The sequence below is a fragment of the Chiloscyllium plagiosum genome, unplaced genomic scaffold (assembly GCF_037043375.1).
Source record: "Chiloscyllium plagiosum isolate Xiang-an unplaced genomic scaffold, Cpla_swu_hap1 HiC_scaffold_6, whole genome shotgun sequence".
Taxonomy (NCBI): Eukaryota; Metazoa; Chordata; class Chondrichthyes; order Orectolobiformes; family Hemiscylliidae; genus Chiloscyllium; species Chiloscyllium plagiosum.
The window spans coordinates 14,995,766-15,018,034 of record NW_028270144.1 but is presented as its reverse complement, the minus strand read 5'-3'; the positions used below and the strand labels follow the sequence as shown (position 1 = coordinate 15,018,034).

Genomic DNA, 22,269 nt, shown 5'->3' with positions numbered 1-22,269 from the left:
CGGATTTGAAACTTGGATTATTTCTCTCTCCACAGATGCTGTCAGACCTGTTGTTGTGGTTCTCCAACATTGTCTTCATTACTGAAAAATAAATTTGGTTTATTGCTCCAGACTTGTGATAAAGCAAGAAGTTTGGCCTTCTGAACATAATTTGTAACATGTTTTGACTTCCACAAAGCTACAAAGCAGACTTTTTTGCAAGGCACTGAATATTTTGGTAATTTCCGGCCCAACTTATGATGGTATAGATGCTTCAGGAGAAGAAAAACTGTACGTTGAAATACTGTTCCAAAATGCTGCTGCTAGAATCATTCTCTAATTGCAGAATGCGGCTTCCAGTATATACAAACATTCCAAGTCTTAAATAATCATGCTGTTTTTCACAAATAACACTTATAAGTATCTCATCTATCCATTTATCATTCTGTTTGGTTAATGATGATGTCCAAGGTATGTGTAAGTCTTCCCCCAAATCTGCATTGGACATAGTGTAAAGTTAATATAACTCTTTTAAAAGAAAGATTTCAAGATCCAAGATTTCGATCTTGGAATTCCTTTGCTTCTATGCTTTGAGAAGGAGAATGATGAGAACAAGGAGGGAAGCCTCAACTCAGCCAGAGCATCTACAAAGGGTTAAATGTATGGCTTTCTCTTACAGTACCAATAATAAAAAAAAACGAACTGCATAACAAATGTAACTTTTTAAAAAGGAACCGATTTCCAGTTATTTTCTTTTACCTTTTATCCATATTCTCGTACATCAAGAGGCTTATTCATAAGATCAAAAAATCTCAAACTATTTACACAATGTAAAAACTGAGGTTTTTAATCACTGCATATGTTGAGTTTTTAAAATGAACACCAATTGTGACAATCTAGAATGTATATTACATGAAAAGGACCAAGTGTCTCTTAGTTTTAAAAAAAAGTTTTTGTTATTGAACAAACTTCATTTTTGTTTAGCAGTTTAAATAATTGTGTCATCTGTAAAATAAAATGTGGGTTTAGGTCTGGAACAGTCACCTTTCTGTACACACTGTAAAGTTCTTTCAGCAAAGTGAAGCTAAAAATTGCCAAATGCCAATCAGTTCAAGCTTCAAGTTCAACTTCAAACTAAACATTCATAGATTATAAATAACTTACACTTTTATGTGGATATATTTCTCGCTCAACAAATTTAACATTATCAGATGACTAATCATTATCAGATGACTAATCATTCCCTCTACTCCCAGTGGTGTGGTACATCACTGACAGCCATTACAAACATAGGTTTCACAGGATGGCAGAGAGAGCAGAAAACCAAGGTACATGTAAATGTAGCCCTAATTGTAATAGCTGGAAAGATTTGGACAACAGTTTACAATGCTGAGCTGCGTTTGCCCCTGGTGCTGCCCAGTGAGGTACGCAGACGAGGGTCCCTTGCTTTGTAATGCTCGTTGAAGTCAAGCCTGAAGTTAAGGAAACGGAGACTTTCATCAGAACTTTTTGTCAACAGTACCAGGAATTGCTGAACAATGTCCTAAGGGAAAGAAAGGAAGATTAGTGAAACAAAAATTGGACATTATTGCAATATGCTACTCTGAAGCTCATGAAGGTGTAGTTTAACTTAATAAGCATGGAAAAGGTATATACTAAGCAAAAACAGGGAAAATTGTCCTTCATCTTTTAGGTTAGCAGCTAAACAAGATTTAGTAAAAGACCACAGATTTGCCCACAGCTTTGATATCAGAGTTAAGGAGATCTCACTTGAACAGTCATACAAATGCATCCAAGCCAGTGACCTGGATGGCTTAGCTAATAAATACATTAACTAAATGAAACTCAAAAACAAAGATGTACATGAACTGGCTAGATACAAAATATGCTGATTTTGGGTAGAACAAATTTAAGTAGGGCAGAATTTTGCACAAATGGGTGATCACCAGCCCCACAGGATGAGTATTCCAGGTGAAACTAAAATGCATTAGAGAAAGTTGAAATGGAAATATTGTTCCCATGCTTCTGCTCAAGAGGAAGCTAATTATTTTTTCACATAAATGTAACAGATTGCAAGGCCTGAAAACTAGCAATCAGTTGACAAAATTACCTCAGAACTAAAATCAAACTGTAGGTGCTGAAGTAGATAATTCAGCCCATTGATCCCACTCTGCCATTCAATGAGATTAAGGCTGATTTTGATAATCCTCGACTTCACCTTCTTGCCGTACCCCTGTAACACTTTATTCCCTTTATGATTAGGAACCTGGCTATCACAACATTGAATATACTTAACGACCCAGCCTTGACAGCTCTCTGTCGTAAAGAATGCCACAGATTCACCAGCCTCAGAAAAATTTCCTCACCTGTATCTTGAATAGGTAACTCCTTACTCAGAAGATGCACACTGGTTCTACACTCTTCCACTGTGGAAACAACCTCTCCACGTTTGCTCTAGCAAAGGTCCATAATAATGTCATTTGTTTCAATTAGATCTCCTCTCATTCCTCTAAATGACAAATTAGTACAAGTTCCACTTGTTCAATCTCTCCCTATTCAAAAATCCATCCATATCCAGTAAAAAAGTTCTATTTTTTATACTCCATTCCCTGTGAAATAAAAGCCAACATTCCACTTGTCTTGTCTATTACCCAGTGAACTTGTGCTTGCCATTTGCAATTCATGTGCAAAGACTTCCAAATCCCCATGCTGCAGCTTTTCCTCGTCAAATAACATTCATTCCATCTATTTTGCCTGCCAAAGTGCATGACCTCACATTTTTCTATATTATACTCCAAGTTATTGCCCAATCATTTAACCTGCCAATTTTCTTTTATAACATTCTTTTGTTTTGTCCTCACTATTTGCCACCACACCTATTTTTGAATCATCTGCAAACTCGGTGTTGGTACATTCACTTCTCTTAGTCATTAAAACATATATCGTAAGTAATTGTAGTCACAACACTGATGCTTGTAACACTCCATTAGTTACAGCTTGCCATCACAACTTCCTGTCTCCTATCAGGTAACCAATCTTCTACTCATGCTAATACACAACCTCCAACACCATAGGCTTTTATATTATTAAGAAACTTCATTTTCAGTACCTTATTGATTGCCTTTTGGAAAATGAAACACATTACCTCCATTAGTTCCCCTTTATCTACTCTGCTTGCTACATTCTCAAGGAACAGCTATAAAATTGGTCAGGCATAAATGTCCCCTTCAGGTGAAGCCATGCTGACTTTGCTTGATTATATCAGGTTTCTAAATGCTCTGTTACTGTATCCTGTATAATAGATACCAACATTTTCCCCATTGACAGAGGTTAAGCTAACTGGCCTATAATTACCTGTATTTTTGTCTCCCATCCTTTTTGAACATAGGTGTTTGATTGGCAATTTTTGAATGCTCTGATTCTTGGATTATTAGAACTGCTTCAACTATGGTTACAGCTACTTCTTTTAAAATCCTCGGACCATTAGGTGCAAGGGGACTTTTGACCATATTCAGTCCATTACTTTCTCTCAAGCGATTGTTACTTGTTTATTTCCTCCTCTTCATCCCCTTGATTATTTACTATTTTTGAAATGCTATTTGTACCCTCTACTGTGAAAACTGAAGCAAAGTATTTGTTTAATTCCTGGTACCCCAGTATAATTTCTCCAGCCTGCACCAACTGTTGCCTCTCTCCTTAAATATTTAAAGCAGCTCTTACTGTCTGGATTTATGTTAATTGCTAGTTCCCTTCAATTTGCTTTCTTTTTTTTCTGATAATTAATTTACTTTGTATTGACTATATAGTACGTTCAATTAAAGAGCCATTAATTTTGCCCTTCTACCTATTGTTCTGTCTTTGCTCTCATCTTTTATTTTCATGGTTGTATGCTGTTCTTTCCTGTTCCACACTCTGAATCATCATCAAAACATTGCCCTACAATGTTGCCTTATCCTTGTGCTTTGCAAACCTGTCGCACCTCCCCCCACTCCCGCCCCCCAACCTCAGACCCTCCCTCCCTCTCTAATTTGTCTCCACCAGATTATTCACTGAAACCAAATATTCTGCAATTCAGATTTGAATGACATACCTGGTAGAAATGGGAACACACACGTATCTGGGAACACATTTTTGGAATTAACTGTTGAAATTCATGAATTCTTTTATTTTCTGCCTCTTCTTCAGCTGTTGTTGTTCCCCAGTTACCCTAAATGAAGAGGGAAAAAAAAAATCCACTGACATCACTAATCCGACTTGTGTCATGGCAAAAGAACTTCAACATCCTCTAATCCCGTAATGGCAGTCCTTGGAGCAATCTCCAGTTCCTTGGCCCCAAGCCCTGAAGCAATAATATATTTTCCTTGGCCACCTCAACTTCTCAGAGTTGGATCGACAACCTGTGCAGATATTATGACACCTAAAACAGGACTTCAAAGAGCTTCAGGGAGAAGACTGGCAGACGACAGGTGAGGGCAGGAGCACATTGGCTGCGTTCTTGACTAGTAGCTCTTGGAGGGGAGGTCTTCACGCTCAAATTGACAGGTGCCTTCACATCAGGTAATTAATTTTCCAATGCACAGAAAATCTGGTTGGGTCTTGCATAAGTGGCTTAAAGTGGGGCACCCAACTAGCTGTCTACTGGATGGGTCCACTACCTTGCCACAGAAGTCTGGCACCAGATTCAAATTGTTCAAGAATTAGGGGAGATTTTGAAATGGCACTTGATATTCCTATAAGTGAAATAGCCTTCATGTATCACTGGTGGATCGGACGACCAGTTGGTAGAACACTTGTCTCCGACTCAGAAGGCAGTGAGCTCCAATCAAGAAAATTGACCACAAAACCCAGACTAACACTCCTAGAACAGTACTGAGGCACTGTTCTAATGTTGAACTTGCTATCTTTCAGGTGAGAATGAATTCAAGGCCCTGTGATTTGTCAGGTGGCTGTAAGTAGACTCCAAAGTACAACGTGAAGAATAACTGGAGAGTTTCCCACTGTTACAATCAGTATTTATGCCGTAACATTATTAATATAATTATTTGGCTTAAAAAAAACACTGCTGTTGATAGGATCTGGTTGTATCCAAATTACCTGCCACGTTTGTCTAGATTACAATAGTCACTAAATTTAAAATTTCTCAGTAGTTATCAAGTACTTTTGGATATTTTGAAATCAAAGGTATAATATTTCAATCTATTTATGGATTATATCTTACCCACACGATTAGGAGTGTATTAATGCCTTTCACTACACAGCTAAATATTTACAGACCCCCCCCCCCCCCCCCCACCGGCGGTTCTGTGGGACACAAAAAGCCCTTCAACAATGTGCACATCCATACCTCTGCCTGCCGTTGCTTCTTGATGTCTGCATAACGAAGCCGGAGATGCAATTCTTCCAGAGCTGAGCGGTACATGGAATCCTGAGCACTTTGAAACTCCAGGATTCGATCGAACAGAGCTCGAAGTTGTGTCAACAGTTCCTTGAATGGACATAGATTTCAGAAAGTGTTGAAATTTTCTCAGTTAACAAAGTATTTCAAACTCCTTGCCATTCAGATTAGCAGACTCTCCATAGACACTAAATTCTAAAGCATGAACCTTCGCATTAAAGGTTACTGCTTTCCCTTCCTCCTCACTTACTTGCACTGACTACTCACTCTCAGACTGAACACCTCCACCTATATCAATAACTAAGCAAATTCTTTGGAAAATCAACAAAAAGTTGTCAAACGTTAAACTAATGAGTAGGTGAGGAGCAGAGGGATACAGATCCTTAGGAATTGGGTGATAAGCTTAGACAGTGGATTTGGATCAGCTCAGGCTTGGAGGGCCGAAGGACCTGTTCCTGGGGTATAAATTTTCTTTGTTCTTGTTCTTTGTTCTAACCATTTAGTTTCTGAATATGAACATAGCATATGGGACTTTACAAGGAAAATCTTGATATGAGTTAACTCTCATTCAGGATAAAGTGAACTTTAAGAAAATAAGTTTCAGTCACAGACCTCTGTGGCCAGTGATGTATTTCGTTTAAGTTTACTATCCCAGTTACAACCTTGTTGACACACCTTTCACTCACTGTTGGAGAAATTGAGCCCAATGGATCAAAGATCACAAATGAAGTTCACTGTGAAATTGACAAGCAGTTTAATTAAACAAAGCAATATTGTGGAAGAGAAATTGACCAGGCTGACACAGAACAGATTCTCTGCACAAATGGTCAGAATGCTCTTCCCAGAACAGAAGGTGCAGGCATGCTTTATAGGGGTACAACACAAAGCTGATAACTGTAAAGCAGTTACAGTACAATGGTGAAAATAGTGAAGAAGTTAAAACAAGAATAAACTGAATGGAAATTAATCAAGCGTCTGGCAGTAGCAATTTATTTGTAACTGACAGGAGATTCCAGCTATCTCAGTGAGTGGGAAAGAACGTCTTCTAGAGGATTCTTGATTCTATTTTCCACCCACGCACATATGTGTACATATCCCTTCTCCTAGTGTTCAGGTGTGTCCATCGTGTTCCTCTTGCGAGTGAAGTCTTCTGGGGTCCCTTCGTTTGCCTCTTTGTTTATGTGGTATCGGTTTCAATGGGAAATGCCCTGCCCTTAGGGGGTTGGGACTGCAGTGCTAATCTGGGTGGGAGCTGATCGTGAAAGCTGTTTTAGGAAGTGTATTCTCTGGTCTGGGGGTAGGTTAGTCATGTCTGGTTTCTAGGTTAGTCTGTTTGGCCAAGGCTGGCGCATTTTGGGTAAGTTTCTGTATGTTGGCAGGCTTGATCTCTGTTTTGCAGGCCAGCTTCTGTGTTTTTTGGGTGGCCATACTGTGGCTGAGCAGGGTGGCAGACCTTTTTCCCCCACACTCTCTCTCTGCATCAAATTGTTTTTGTGTCCCTTTTGTCTGATTCAGTGCTCTGCTATTTAACTACTTTTATATTGAGTTGCAACTTACTCAACTATTCAACCATTCCAGATGTGAAATACAGGACAGTATGACTGAATGTTTCAGTTTGTATTCTTAGGTTCGCGTACTACATCGCAAACCTGCCTGGACTGAATTTTTCATTTTTATCTAGCGACCTGAGATTTCAATGAGATTCTCTACCAGTTTGATCAACTGAATGGATTGCAAGGGCATTGTAGAGGGCATTTAGGAGTTAGACACATTGCTGTGGCCAAACTCTATAAGCAGAACTGATAACTGGATTTTTTTCACAACCATTCAAATCTTTTATTCCAGAGTTACCAGTTAATTGAATTCAAATGCTCCAGCTGTTATATCTCCAAAGCGTCAGTCCAGGCCTCTGGATTACAAATTCAGATAAATATTACCAGAATTCTGCAGTTTTCACGCTGCAGCAACTTGCCCAAGTTCATGTGACAGCATCTTCCACACTGCTCTGAGCTCTACCAGCTCAAGGGCAGCAGATACACTGGAATACCAATGCCTGCAATTTCTCGAAGCATAATACTTTTTGAAGTTGGCACTATAATTGCCATTTCTTTACTGCTGCTGGGTCAAAATCCTGGAACTCCTTCCCCAAAGCATTGCGGATGCCCTTACACACACGGAATGCAACAGTTCAAGGTGACAGGCCAGCCTCACTTCAAGGGTAATTACAGATGATTATGAATCCTGATCTTGCCAGCTATGCTCAAATCCCATGAACAAATATGATTAAAAAAAAATTGGACTCACCTTTAAATCTCATTTTCATAAAACAAGGTCATCCTCCTGAACTTTCACTTGGTACAGATTCAGATAGCTACAATAAATCAGCAAGACCAATCTCAAACCACTTACTTCAGAATTACTGTCCAGCAGACATCGAGAGATTATCGTATTGAGGAAACTTTCATGTGCAGCAGTGATTTGATCAAGATCTTGTGCCTGCTGCATTTTATTCCACAGTTCATCCCATGAACATTCCAACACCTGCAAATACACATATCTTGCCTCAATTAACCTGCAATTACATTCCAGTGGCTTCACTCCAAGGAGGTGCAAGTTTTACATTTACCAAAGTGTCTGATCTTTTCATCTCTACACATTAGCTCTTTGCAAAACTGAGATCAGGTTTCCTCATAACTTGAGCCTCTGCCAACAGTCCTCCAAGTCCTTTGTGATCTGCACTTCTCTGAACTGCTTGATTCCTTGTGATAGTGATTAAAGATGGACACAAAATTCAGGGTAGATTTTTCCTAGACCTTTCAGTATAATTGCTGTATATCATCTGTCCTTTTCCTTACTGTTCTGATAATTTTATATTTGTTGCACAATAGACAGATACAATGAAACCTGAAAGAATGTGAAATCCAACTCTGTCAGTTGGTGTTGCAGCTACAAGATGCCAAAGGCTGTACCCAATATCATCTTCCTCATAATGAAGTCCTCATAATAAGAGGATATTGAAAGCAGAAATTATGCAACTTTGTCTCATTCCTGTAACAACACTGACCCCAACACATCCATGCTGGTCTTTATGCAGCAGCTGGTGTACAGGACATTGGTGAGACCCCTTCTGGAATACTGTATCCAGTTCTGGTTGCCCAGTTATACTAAGGATATTATCAAGTTGGAGAGGGTTCAGAAGAGAGGTACCAGAATGACCTGATAGAAATTTATAAAATAAGAAGTAATATAGGTAGAGTTGATAGTAGTTATCTTTTCGCTAGGATGGGGAATTTCAAGATGAGGGGGCAATTTTTTAAGGTGAGAGTAGAGATTAAAAAAAAGACGAGGCAATTTTTAAAAAAAATACAGATGGTGGTTCACATGTGGAATGATCTTCCTGAGGAAGTGGTGGACGAGAGTACAATTACAATGTTTAAAAGACATTTGAATAAGTACATGAATAGGAAAGGTTTGGAGGGATATGGCATAGGAGGAGGTAGATGGGATTAGTTTAGTTTGGGATTATGTTCAATTGGTTGGACTGAAGGGTCTGTTTCTGTGCTGTATGACTCTGGAGTCATACAGAAAAAAACCTATAAAAATATTAATAAGATTATCACTTCAGGGTGCCATACAGCCCTGTGACATACCAGAGTGAATGCCAATGAATGCTACTGGAAGCCTTCTTGAAATCAACAAAAGATGATAACAAGCAGCTCCTTATATTCTAGGCTCTATTAAATGATATTCCGAGGGTAAATGTCCACTCTCGGTATGACCTAATAGCCTGGAAAGCTATCGGTTCTTCAGTAAGAGCAGCGTCTATTTCTGCTTTAAACCAGTTGATAAGTGTACTTCCACACCACATAAAGCCACTATCACTTCATCTAACCTTCAAGTACAACCTATTAACTAGCTACTTACGGAAGGTTTCAAAGTGAAGATTTAACAAGAGTCTATTAAAACAGAACTCCAAAATGTCATTTTCAACTGGATTGGTTAGGATTGGAAGAGGAGAAATACCAAAAGGATTTGGGATAAGGGCAGACAAAGGATTTCTGAAAACAGCCTGAGCTTAAGAACTAGTACAATACATGATACACTCTAATTTCTGACCTCAACAAAATAAGAACTTTATAGTGTTTGCAGGGTATAATTACGGTTTAGAGGCTGCATTATGCACACACCCACCGCACACTAACCCAGCTGAAGTGGGGGTCCATTCACACAGACACTGTCCCTCACACTAGTCTTCTGTAAGTATGCAGCTCATCTTCAGTTTGTAGCCTCTGTTTGTGTGCAGCTCCTTTGCATGCTGATATCAATGAGATGGGCAGCTTTGCAAAGTATGAAGATTCATGAGGTATTATTACCTGGAATACCTGGGCTTCTAAAAGCTGTACACTGTTCTTCCATTTATGTGTCACTTTTATTTCTGTATTGTGAGATGGGGTGGAGGGCTCATAATTTGAGTTTCATTTCTGAGTTCTACAAATGGAGCAGGGCATCTGGAAAAGTGATTGTTTATATGCACTTTAATAAGGCTCAGTGCTTTAGGGGGAAGAAAACCTGTTGTTGCTTAGTAAAATGAGACTCATGTCACAAAGACAGAACTACCCAGGAACTTAGGTAGATTGCATGTTTCTTTCAGAAAAAAGGATCTGTAGCATCAAAAGAATTGTTTATAGTTGCTGGTCTTCCAGAGCAAAGAGTTGACCCCAAATGTTGTAGACTGACACATTCCAAGGTCAAAGACAGCACACTGAGGGACGTACTTAGGCTTGGGTCAGCTGCCATCAAGACACCATGGGGAAAGACCACTGTCTGAAATTTTTCTGCCAAAGTTAAATGGGAATCCCTGGTTCTTCAATGCATGTAAATGTAGTTTTATACAAGAGATGCCTTTGGTTTGCTTGCTGGATGGAGTCAAACTCCAATGTTTGTTTGTTCCTTGATATTCTACAGTACAGAACCATACTGTATTAGTGACTATGTATATAAAGATCTTTCTATATACAGAGATCTTTATATGAATAAAATGTTTTTGAAATAAAAAAAATTACAGTAGTCTCCAAATCAGTCAGGTACAGTGAAAAATGGCTTTTGAATTGCTTTGAAGACAACTCCAGAAGCAGCAAACTGTGGAAGATTTCAGTTTCAGGAACCTATATGAAATAATATGTTAGCGAGCTGTGTTGGCAGTTTTGGGATCTCAAGAAGATATATTAACTAGCAAATTTTCTATGTAATGAGAGCAAAGAAGGACTGAGTGCCAGCAGACTGAGTATCAAGAATTTTGAGTGACTGCTCCTGTACTGGCAAATTCTCTAATGCAGGGAATATCAATTCTCAGCAGCTAACTGCACTGGGGGAGCAGAATGGTTGAGGGGTGGAGGGGAGTGGACAGAAGGGAGTGCGGTTAGTCGGGCGGGAGTGGGGGGTGGATGGGCCCTGACTGTGGTTGGTATCAGTAACACCTGTGAGGCAACAAGATTTGACAGTCTTGGTGATATGCTTATAGTGTATACAGGAGAGGAATGAATAATATATAGTTATAGCCTTATATTACCCATTAATAAAAGATTGCTTTATTGAATAGTCAAAATCTACTACAAACACATTCATATAATTAATTTGACATTTTATACATCTGCTTGCAACGTGGTGCGAGCATAATTATCGAAGACGACTAAGAATACTGGCAATGTATTTTAAATAAAAAAATTTAGTCCAGTAACAAATGTGCGCTTTGCAATCCTCATTGGACATACCTCAAATGTGATGTAATACTGCATCTGATGCACAAAGTGTACCATTTCTGATGCCAGAATATGACACTGCTGGAGCACCCCTGACAATTCTGTAAAAAACGTAAAGAAATACATTTCATAACTGTATAAGACCATTTACGTCTTAAGACATCAAGCTCATAGGAAACAGCAATCTGACACTTGATTCTGAATCTATTTGCTTTTTTTAGATGGATCAATTTTTCATTAGACAATAAAACACTGTGACAAGTAGTTACCATTAATTTCATGCATTAATTCTTAAATAGCATGTACAGCCAGAGGCATTTTAAAAAGGCATGTCGATAAATATAAAGTAGAGACGTGCCACTAACTCATCAGTTAGAATTACATGAGCTAACAAAACCCGAAATAGTTGCAACTTCAATCCAGTCCCAAAATTCAATAAAACAATAAAACTGTATTTGTCATTCTTACTGCCTGTGAAATCTAATTTTTTAAAATCCATTTAAAAGTCATTGCAGATATATAAGTTAGGATACCAGCTGATTTTATTGCTGGAGAAGTTAGATCCCAGACTGAAATCTGGTGTGACAAATTATATTTTGTTTTGATTTGGAAGTGCTGGTGTTGTGAACCAGCTGATGAAGGAACAGCGCTCCGAAAGCTAGCGCTTCCAAATAAACCTGTTGGACTATAACCTGGAGTTGTGAGATTTTCATTTTGTTTAGTTTTAACAAGGTCTCACGGAAACACATACACAGTTGCAGATTTTAATTTAACAATAAAACAGAAAGGTATTAAAATGAAAAGAAGTGAGAAAATAGAAAAAAACTAATCCAATTACATATAACACAAACTTAAAGATTGCAAAAATATGACAAAAATAGAATCCCATTACTCCAATGACATTCCTTCATAGGTCTCAAAAACATCCCTTGCATAATATTGAACACCAAGGAAAAAAATCTTTTCTAATACATCAAAAGGTTTAAGTTAATCGTGACTTCTTGGATGGACAATCAGATGATATTTTTTCCCTGGAGCTATATCAGAGTTTTAGCATACTCAGCTTCAAATAACACCTTCAGAATTTTATCAAAACACTTATCTCAAATTACTACCAATTCCTTTCTCTAAGGTAATCCAATGTTAACAAATCTAATGATCTTCTCCATTTCTCAGGATCTTAGCTTTGCACATCCCCCTCCAGATAGGGACTTTTGTGGAACTGCCCAAAAATGAAACTAAAACGGAAAGCTTTTTGAAGACATGTACATTGTCCCTAACGTTCAAAAGTCTACTATTATTATTTAGACAATGTTATCTAGTCCTAGACATTCCAACCAGCAGAAGTAAAAACTCTCTCTCTTATTGTAGAGTCGTTAAGTCATTTGACTGAATCACACAACACCGAAGTGGCCATTCAGTCCATCAAGTATGTGCACCCAAAATACACAAAATCTACACCTGTCCCACTTTTTTAGCACTCAGTCCATACCCTTGAATGTTATGACACTTCAAACGTTCATCTATGTTAAGTTTCCTGCTTCAACAACCCTCCCAGGCCCCAAATGCTAATCACCGCCTGGATGAAAAAACGTTTTCCTCAAATGCCCTCTAAATCTGAAAATTATGTTCCTTGCTATTGACCTTTAAGTAGGGAACAACTGTTTTCTATCCTTCCTGTCTGTGCCCCTCAATTTTCTACACCTCTATCAAGCCCCCTTCAATTTTCCCTGCTCCAAAGAAAATCCAGTGTTATTCAGCCTCCCTTCATAGCTATACACCATCTCAGGCAACATCCTGGTGAATCTCCTCTGAACCTCTCCAGAGAAATCACATCCTTACTGTACTACAGTGACAGCACTGTGTACAGTTTTCTGGCTGTGACCTAATCATTTATAGCATAGAATAAAGCCATTGGTACATTGTGTTCATCCAACATAGATGCAATCAAATCAATCAATGCTTCTACCTATGAAGCTCAAGATTTGCACGTTTTGCTAACCAGTCTCTTGCTCCATTCAAAACATTAATGCACATGCCTGCTGCTGCACATTTCTGAAAATTATTCCACTCAAGTATATATTGCCTCTCACTAAGATCTCACAGCTTGCTAAAAGTTCATAGGAGCAAATATCACGAACAATCAACCCTGGTCCATCCATGTCAACACCACTATCAAGAAAACACACCAATGCCCCAACTTCTCAGAGGCCTAAGGAAATTTGGCATGTTCACAAGAACTCTCATCAATTTTTACAGATATACCATGGAAAGCATTCTATCCGTATGAATCACAGGTTAAACAAAAGTAGATTTTATTAATCTACTCAAAACTCAGGACACAAAAGGAATCAAGAAAGAAATTGATAGAAGTTACACTTATGAATTGCTAAAAGATCAATGACATTGGCATTAATTCACGTGAATGAGAGACTAGTATGTCAATGTCTCTTGCAGTCGGCTGGTGTGATAGAATTCCTTTTTGCAGGGGATCAGACGTAGGTAAATCCAGGGGACGTTGCCACACTAGAATTCTCTCTGATTGGGACTCTGTTCCCCTCTCTGGACAAAATCCTGGACTTGTTAAACTTGTGTAAAGCTCTTCAAACAAGTCTGCCATTTCAGTCCTGGTTGAGACAGTCAACAAATGAAGTGGTTTCAATGCACCTTGTGTGTTTTAGAAGATGACTACAAAGGCCTTTAGGGGCCTTATCTCACGCACAGTGCCTTTTAATGGTTGTCTTTGTTTCAAACTGGTGGAGGCAGACATCTAGTCCACTATTCCTCTATGTCAAGTTGCCTGGAACATATACATGTTGCAAGACATATAATAGAAGGATGATGTAAACTTTAATTCTTGGGTTACTGATTAGAACTTTCCAGATATTGTTGTCAACGGCCATTACATGATCAGTGGCAGCCATGCAGCGAGTCCAAAGTATTTATTTAAGAGAATTTTTTTAAAAAATTACTCACTTCACACCTTCTACAATACTAAATTCATCTGCCAATTGTCTGTCCATTCTGTCAACTTATGTCCCAGTGTAAGTGATTCATGTTATCCTCACTGTAAGCCACTTCTCCAAGTGTGGTTGCAAACTTTGAAATCTTACTTCATATTACACTAAGTCACATAAATAGTCAAAATAAAAAAGCAGTAACCATAACCCTGACTCTTGGTAAAGCTATCAACCTCCAGCTGGAAAAGCAATCACCACAACTTGCTTTTCTGCCCTTAGGCCAATCTTTTAAAATCCAATTTTACACTGACCTTCCAACTCCACGAGGCTCAATTTTGTTAATCAACCTTCCATGCCGTCCATAAAATCTACATGGATAAGAGCCACCATATTCACATCAACCTTCAACTTTCTCTATTAATCAAAACTTCAATTAGGTTATTCAACCAGGATCTGCCTTTTGCAAATCCATGCTGGCTCTCCTTAATTAAGTCAAAACTCTCCAAGTTTCTATTAATTATTTCTTTGAGTATGGATTTGAAAACCTTTCCTCCCATTGATTTTAGATTAACTGGCCTATAGTTGCTAAAACTGTCCTCGCAGCCTTTCTTGAGTAAGGGGGTCAAAACTACCATACTCTGGTATGTCGGGCATATCTAGGGAAGATTGAAAAATTAAGGCAAGCCTTTCCACATCTCCACTCTTGCTTTCCTTTAGCAACCAGAGCAGTTGACTTGTCTAACCTGAAGAACAATCAGTCTTTCCAGTACCTCTTTCAAATTTCACACTATCCATTTTTACTATTTACATGTTTGTGTAACCTTTTTGACTTTCATTTTATGTTGACTGCCATTCTGATTTTATTCTCTATACCAGAGCATCTTCCTGGTTTGCTCTTCCTTAAACTACACAATGCAACATCTAATGCATAAGTAACAACCTTAAAGGACAAATGAGGGTGATAGTAATCTATCCATACAGATAGGAATGCACAGGCTGTTGTAATTTGAAGCATTTAAGAATCCTCAACTTGCGCGAGCGAAACCAGAGTCCCAACCGGTTAGCTACTGTCATTTACTCAGGAATGAGCATAACTTTCATTTCTCAATGTTGCAACTTGATTTTTTCACTTGCCTCTGTTTCAGACATCGAGAGCGGGAGATAGGCAGAAGCTTTCAGGATCTTTGCTGTTGAAGGTCCACCTTAATAGTTTTCTCTTCATGGTTACTCCAAGGCTGTTGAACTACTGTTAGAGTCATAGAGAAGTACAGCACAGAAACAGACCTTTAGGTCCAACTTGTTCATGCCAACCAGATACCATAACCTAATCTAGTCCCATTTGCCACCCCTGAGCCCATATCCCTCCAAACCCTTCCTATTCATATAGCCATCCAGATGCCTTTTAAATGCTGCATTTGTACCAACCTCCACCACTTCCTCTGGCAGCTCACTCCATACACACACCATCCGCTGCGTGAAAAAGCTGCCCCTCAGGTCCCTTTTATATCTTTCCCTTCTCACCGTAGACCAATACCCTCCAGTTCTGGACTCCCCAACCACAGGGAAAAAGGCTTTGTCTATTTATCCTATCCATGTCCCTCATGATTTTACAAACCTCTACAAAGGTCACCCCTCAGCTGCCAACACCCAGGGAAGAGAGCCCCAGCCTGTTCAGCCTCTCCCTAAACTCAAATCCTCTAACCTGGCAACATCCTTGTAAATCTTTTCTGGACCCTTTCACGTTTCACAACCTTCTTCCAATAGGAGGGAGACCAGAACTGCACACAATATTCCAAAAATGGCCTAACCAATGTCCTGTACAGCTGCAACATGACCTCCCAACTCCTGTACTCAATACTCTGACCAATAAAGGAAAGCATTGAGGAGAAAGTGAGGTCTGCAGATGCTGGAGATCAGAGCTGAAAATGTGTTGCTGGAAAAGCGCAGCAGGTCAGGCAGCATCCAGGGAACAGGAGAATCGACGTTTCGGGCAAAAGCCCTTCTTCAGGAATCATACCAATGGAAAGCATACCAAGTGTCTTCTTCACTATCCTATCCTATCCTATCTACTTAGACTCTACTTTCAAGGAATTATGAACCTTCACTCCAAGGTCCTTTGTTCAGCAACATTCTCTAGGACCTTACCATTAAGTGCATAAGTCCTGCTAAGATTTGCTTTCCCAAAATGCAGCACCTCGCATTTATCGAAATTAAACTCCATCTGCCACTGCTCAGCCCATTGGCCAATCTGATCAAGATCCAGTTGTAATCTGGAGGTAACCTCCTTCGCTGTCCAGGACAACACCAATTTTGGTGTCATCTGCAAACTTACTAACAATACCTCTTATGCTCACATCCAAACCATTTATATAAATGATGAGAAGTTACTTTGTGGATTCTGGGGTCTGTGTCATTGCTCCACTTCAAGCCGGACAGTTGTAGACAACTTTTATTTCTTAATTTGAATTTTCCATGCAAGTGAGAGTAAAAGAGGAGATGGGAATTTCTTGACAGCTTACTGCATTTCAGCACCTCGTGATTAAAATGGTAATTTTGACGAAGCCAGTTTTGCACGTTCCATTTGGTTTCCCGAACTTATGATGTGATCACACAGCCATTTTAGGTCAAAAGTATTAAAATTCATGATGAAAGCTGAATATTGATAGCCCATTTTCACTACGATCATAACACTCAATAGATACTGCTTAAAATGCTCAGCATTTCCAGTACTTTTTGTTTTTATTCCTGTCATTCTCATCTCCTTCTGCCCTCTGGTGGATTATTCTGAAACCACACTGAGAAGAATAAAAAATCTGATAATCAAAATTTGAGCATCAGAAAAGCTTACTGATTCTTCTACACATTTCAAGTATCTCTCAATCACATTATCAAGCAGAAAAGGGTAGACTAACACAGTACTCTAGCAAGATGGGTTATATATTCAACCCCCCTGCATTGGGGGTCAAAATCTTGAATTCTCTCCCGAATGGCATTGTGGGTCAATCCAAGGCAGGTGGACTGCAGCAGTTCAAGGTGGCTGCTCACCACGATCTTCTCAAGGGGCAACCAGGAACAGCCAATAAATGCTGGCCAGCCAGGGACACCTACATCCCACACATCAATAAATTGCTTCTTCAGCTCAGTTCTGAAGTTCCACACTGGGCATGGGCCTCACTGGCTCGACCAGCACTTTTTGCCTATACCGAGGTGTTCTTGAGAAGGTAGGGGTGAGCTGCAGACCAAGTGCTGTTTTGTTGTTTAACAAAAAAAGTTCCGTGATTCTGACCCAGAGACACTGAAGGAACAGTGATATTGTTCCATGTCAGGATGATCATAAACTCAAAGGGAAACTCTAAGATGGTACTGTTCTCATTCATCTGCTGCTATGTCCTTCTAGGTGATAGAGGTTGCTGGTTTGGAAGGTACTGTCAAAGCAGTCCGGGTGAGATCGTGGTGCAGTGGAAATGAATACAATTAGCAATGTTCCAGGGTTGGAATCATGCCTGGATACACATCCAATAGTGATACTGTCTAGTAAAAGGATGGCACTCCTTTTACTAGGATGATTCTCATGCATTCAATGTGTCAGTGAGTTGTAGACAACAAGATAAAAAAACAAGGAAAAGAGGGATAACAGCGCCTCATCTTCCGCCCCTCCAAACACAAGGGATGAACTCAGATTTCTCCAGTTTCCTCATTTCCCCTCCCCCCACCTTGTCTCAGTCAAATCCCTCGAACTCAGCACCTACCCTGCAATCTTCTTCCTGACCTCTCCGCCCCACCCCCACTCCAGCCTATCACCCTCACCTTAACCTCCTTCCACCTATCACATTTCCAACGCCCCTCCCCCAAGTCCCTCCTCCCTAGCTTTTATCTTAGCCTGCTTGGCACACTCTCCTCATTCCTGAAGAAGGGCTCATGCCCGAAACGTCGATTCTCCTGCTCCTTGGATGCTGCCTGACCTGCTGTGCTTTTCCAGCAACACATTTTCAGCTACATTTATTCACGCAAGTTCCAATAGAGAGCAAGTGAGTTTATTTTTCACAACCCATTCAAGTGTTTACAGGCTTGAACAACAATATTTACACTGATCCTCTGTCATTTGTCACAAGGAGTCCAGCTAACATTCTCTAGGTGAGATCCATTGTCTTTCAAGGTTGCTGGAGCATAGACGATAGATACAAGGAAGCATCAAGAGTCTCAGACTGAACTCCTGTTAGTTAGTCTCAGTCATAGTCAATTCTGTGTGCTGTAGCTAATTCAGGAGGAAACAATAAAGAGGAAAAACTAGATTCAATCCCTAATACTGTCCTGTGACTCAGACCAAAAGGAGCACAAAAATGCTAATACAAGGGTTGAACTGTTAGCCTCCTCAGTCCGAACTAAGACATGCTGTTCAGAGTGAAATGCTATAATATCAAACTGCAGCAGAAGATGGTCCTTCACAAGAGGCTAGGGAAGTGTGGTGCGTGATTACAGCAGGGAAAGAGGGAGAAGGCTCAAAGTAAATTTGTACCTGGTATGTTTTTCAGTAGTTTAGCATGACACATTTGCCCTTTCCAGATATCAGTGAGAATGTACTCCATTCGCTTTGCTCGCCAGAGAAAGTTGAATACTCTTAAATAATGGCTCATACACTCTCGAGTAAATACCTAAAGCAGAACACACAGAAAATAAAACATTAACAACTGCCAAAAGGCATAGGTTCCCAAAGTACGCATTCTCACCAAAGTTACCTCACCTAGGATGCTGAACAAACACATCTTTGATAGAGTCTGGTTGCAATGGGTTGCAGTGGGTTTACATAAAAGGATGTCAGAGGGGTTGGGGGAGGAGTGGAGAGGAGTAGAAGTGAAAATAAAAACAGACAAGGCAAAAGGAGAGAGATCGTGACATCAGATTGAGCCAATCGTGTAGAGGTTGGGATCTTAAAAGATAGACCAGCTGAAAAGAAGATAGAAGCAGAGGTGTTTTTTTGACATTGATGTATATCGGTAGAGAAAGAATCAGTGATTATCAGTCAACAGAATACTTGATGAAACATTACCACAGCTAAATAGGAAGGAAGGAAGGACTGGGGTCACAGGAACCAGCTTTATATTGCTGTTTACATTCAACACTGCATAGTTTAACTTTCTTGCTTCAGAGATCTATTGTCGGTCATAATCATGGTACCTGCATGGTCCTTATCCAACAGAGGATGGCCAGGTTGAGGTGTGGGGAAGAAAAAGGGAGAGCTGGCAGGGTGGTGGATTTGGTACAGGGGGTGTAGAGAGGGAAGTGTGTCAAGAGAGTAGAGTTAATGAGCAGGTTGAAGATGGAGTAGGGTTCAGGGACAAAGTGAGTGGAGTAAAAGAGGAAATAGGAAGGTACAGTAGGAATGGGGGTGGGGACAAGGGGTAGGGTTGAGGGAAATAAGGAAAAGATGGGAGAATAGGTGGAAAGTGCAGAGGGTTTGCTAGGAGGGCAGAATGCATGGGGGTGTTGGGAAGAGAGTACAGACGTAAGGATGGGTGGAATTGTCCTCTTAGGAGGAGGATGGAAAATGAACAGAAATTTTCTAACGTTAATATTAGTGATGAAATTATTAGAATGTCATTGTCCAAAGTGATATTGCACTTGGAGTACACTGATCATGAATTTCTGCAGCTACAAATGTGATTTTGAGTCTTTTTACAAACAAAAATAACATAAGGATTTCAATTTCTGGTTGACCACTTTTGCCTAAGTACAGAAAAGCCAAATAATTTATTGTTGGTGAACTACAAGAACTCTGTTTAAGCTATTACAAGAAAACACTGGGTCATTGTAAAATACCACAGATGGTATTAATTTTTAAAACTGCAAATCTTTTAGCTCTCATAAATTATTGACTCAATTCACTTTCAGGTTGAGTGCAATGAAATAAGAAGCTTTTTAAGAACCACCATGAAACTAACTTTACAACAAAGTGCTCAGGTTCTGAATCATCCAGATCTATTTCCAGAATTCCTACAATTACCTCTTCACTGTACATGAACTTACTGTTGCAATTGGGCCATCAACATGATAATCCAAACTGAAGACATCCCAACCTGTATCTCCAGCTGATATCTAAAAAGAATGAAAAAGGGGGACAGTAAGTTTAGAGACAATGGCAGTACTCACGTTCCCTTGAATCTCAGTTCGAATTAAAGGGAACACTGTTTGTAACTGGCTTGTTTGTTTGTAGGCATGCAGCTTTCTGCAATATTGTGTAGCTACTAATTTGCTTAAGATGATATGACTGCCACAATCACAAGTGTTTGAGCAGTGTGGAAAAGGGTTCCTGTGTTTACAGCTAATTGGAAGTCTGACTGCAATTTCATATTGTGATGTTACCAATCAGCCCTCAATGAGCTGGACCTGAAAATACATCACTGAAGGTACTTCCAGTCCACAGAAAAATTATACACAATAGTCAAAGTCACAGTATAACACTTATTGACCAAAGCCTTCAAACAAGGTATATGAGCCAAACATGTCTCATGTTAGCAACAGAAGCTTTCCATTTTATCCATGATAGTTACAATGAAGATATCTTCATACTATCAGATTGGACTGCCAGCCCGAAAGTGAAATTAAAGCATATAGCACTTGCTTTATATTTGCTTCATGTGCACACATTGTAAAACAAAAGCAAAATACTAATGGAAACTAGAAAGTTGAAACAAATACAGAAAATGCTGGACAAACCTACCAGATCTCACAGCACTCTGATGGAGAAAAACACAGTTAACATTGTGTCCAGTTTGACCTTTCTTCAGAATCAAAGACTCAGTGAACTCGAAACGTTAGTTCTGCTTCTCTCTCCACAGGTACTGCCAAACCTGAAGAGTTTCTCCTGAATTTTCTGTGTTCGTTTCATCCATATTATTAGTTACCTCCAGAAGGCGAACATCCAGACGTTTCAGAATCTCAGGGCTATCGAACTGTGCATTGGTGGCTCTGACAGCTGTCTCAAGGATTCCAGTCAGATTATGCTGATACAATGTTGAGGCTGATCGCACCAGCTCTGGCCTATAATACAACAATGGTGCCATACAAAATCACTAACAATTTTATTTCCTACCACAATTATCCCATGGCTCATTTGACTAACTTGACAGAACTTCAGAACAGACTACAAACACATCACATATGTGTAAACTCAAGCTAAATCACGTCAAAGGATAGAGACTCATTAGATTGGATATTGTCTGATAATCAATTCCACATGAAGGCTGATAAATAGACTGATGTCATCATCATCATCATCAGTCTGCTGCATTGCTAATGATTCTTGTAACCTCTGCAGTCTCAGGCAAATTCAAATCATTCATAATTCCAAGAATGTTTTTTTTACAGCAAGTTTAGTTTTAAATTTCATATCACTTCCATAACAAAAACTGAATGTTTCCATCCACCTCTGCTCTGTATCTTCTCATCTTCTTTTGACCCAGACATCACTACGTTGATGCTCTCCCTGTCATCCCCCTCCTCTTGTAACTGTTAACTCAAGCAAAATTCTGTCACATCTCAACAATGTATAATTACAATGGCTCCAGAACAGGGTCTCAAAAATAAATTCTTTGTTATTTCATGTCCACAAATCCTGTCTGTTTTCACATCCAAGATTTCCATGCCATCAGCTGTTAAAGGTCCCACACACTCATATTCTCTTCATTAATCATTAATGCACTATTTCTGGACAGCCTCCTCAGTTTCTTCTACTGTCTTTTTTCATCAAGCCTGTGAGAAGGGTCTTTGAATTTGATTTTACATTGAAGACACTTGTTAAGCGTCCAATCTTTAAAAAGTGCTTATCAACGTCACCACAGTTTGAAAAGAAATCGTGGAATATGTTTACAGTGTTGTCATAAGATATCAACACTGAGCACTTCATATTAGTTATCACAAACTTTTATCAAAGTTCTTTTTCAGTTACAGCAACATGCATTAGCCCCAGCCTCTCAGTAACACTTTTCTTTCTAATGTGATGGTTTCACTGAACTCGGTCATTTTCTGAGTTGGAGGAACAACACTGACCGTGTTTGTACTCTTCCTTCTTTTGTCACCATTGGCTATTTGCTTTCAGCCAACAAGACCTCAAGTTCGTAAATTCCCTGTTTAACATCTTCCACCCACTCACTAACTTCCCCCAACTTAAAACGCCTTT

The 22,269-nt window shown here is 39.5% G+C and overlaps 1 protein-coding gene across 1 annotated transcript in view; it reads right to left on the bottom strand.

Moving 5' to 3' along the window:
* Positions 1-805: 805 nt before the first annotated feature.
* The window catches only part of tubgcp3 (tubulin gamma complex component 3), a 59,045-nt gene continuing 37,581 nt past the window's right edge, over positions 806-22,269 (bottom strand). The window contains exons 15-22 of the mRNA XM_043691221.2: positions 20,996-21,131; positions 20,118-20,186; positions 18,610-18,745; positions 11,146-11,234; positions 7,784-7,915; positions 5,324-5,464; positions 4,070-4,186; positions 806-1,522 (exon numbers count right to left, since the gene is read on the bottom strand). Of these exons, the coding sequence (XP_043547156.1) occupies positions 1,361-1,522; positions 4,070-4,186; positions 5,324-5,464; positions 7,784-7,915; positions 11,146-11,234; positions 18,610-18,745; positions 20,118-20,186; positions 20,996-21,131 (982 nt within the window). The 3' untranslated portion in view covers positions 806-1,360. The remainder of the gene's footprint in view (positions 1,523-4,069; positions 4,187-5,323; positions 5,465-7,783; positions 7,916-11,145; positions 11,235-18,609; positions 18,746-20,117; positions 20,187-20,995; positions 21,132-22,269) is intronic.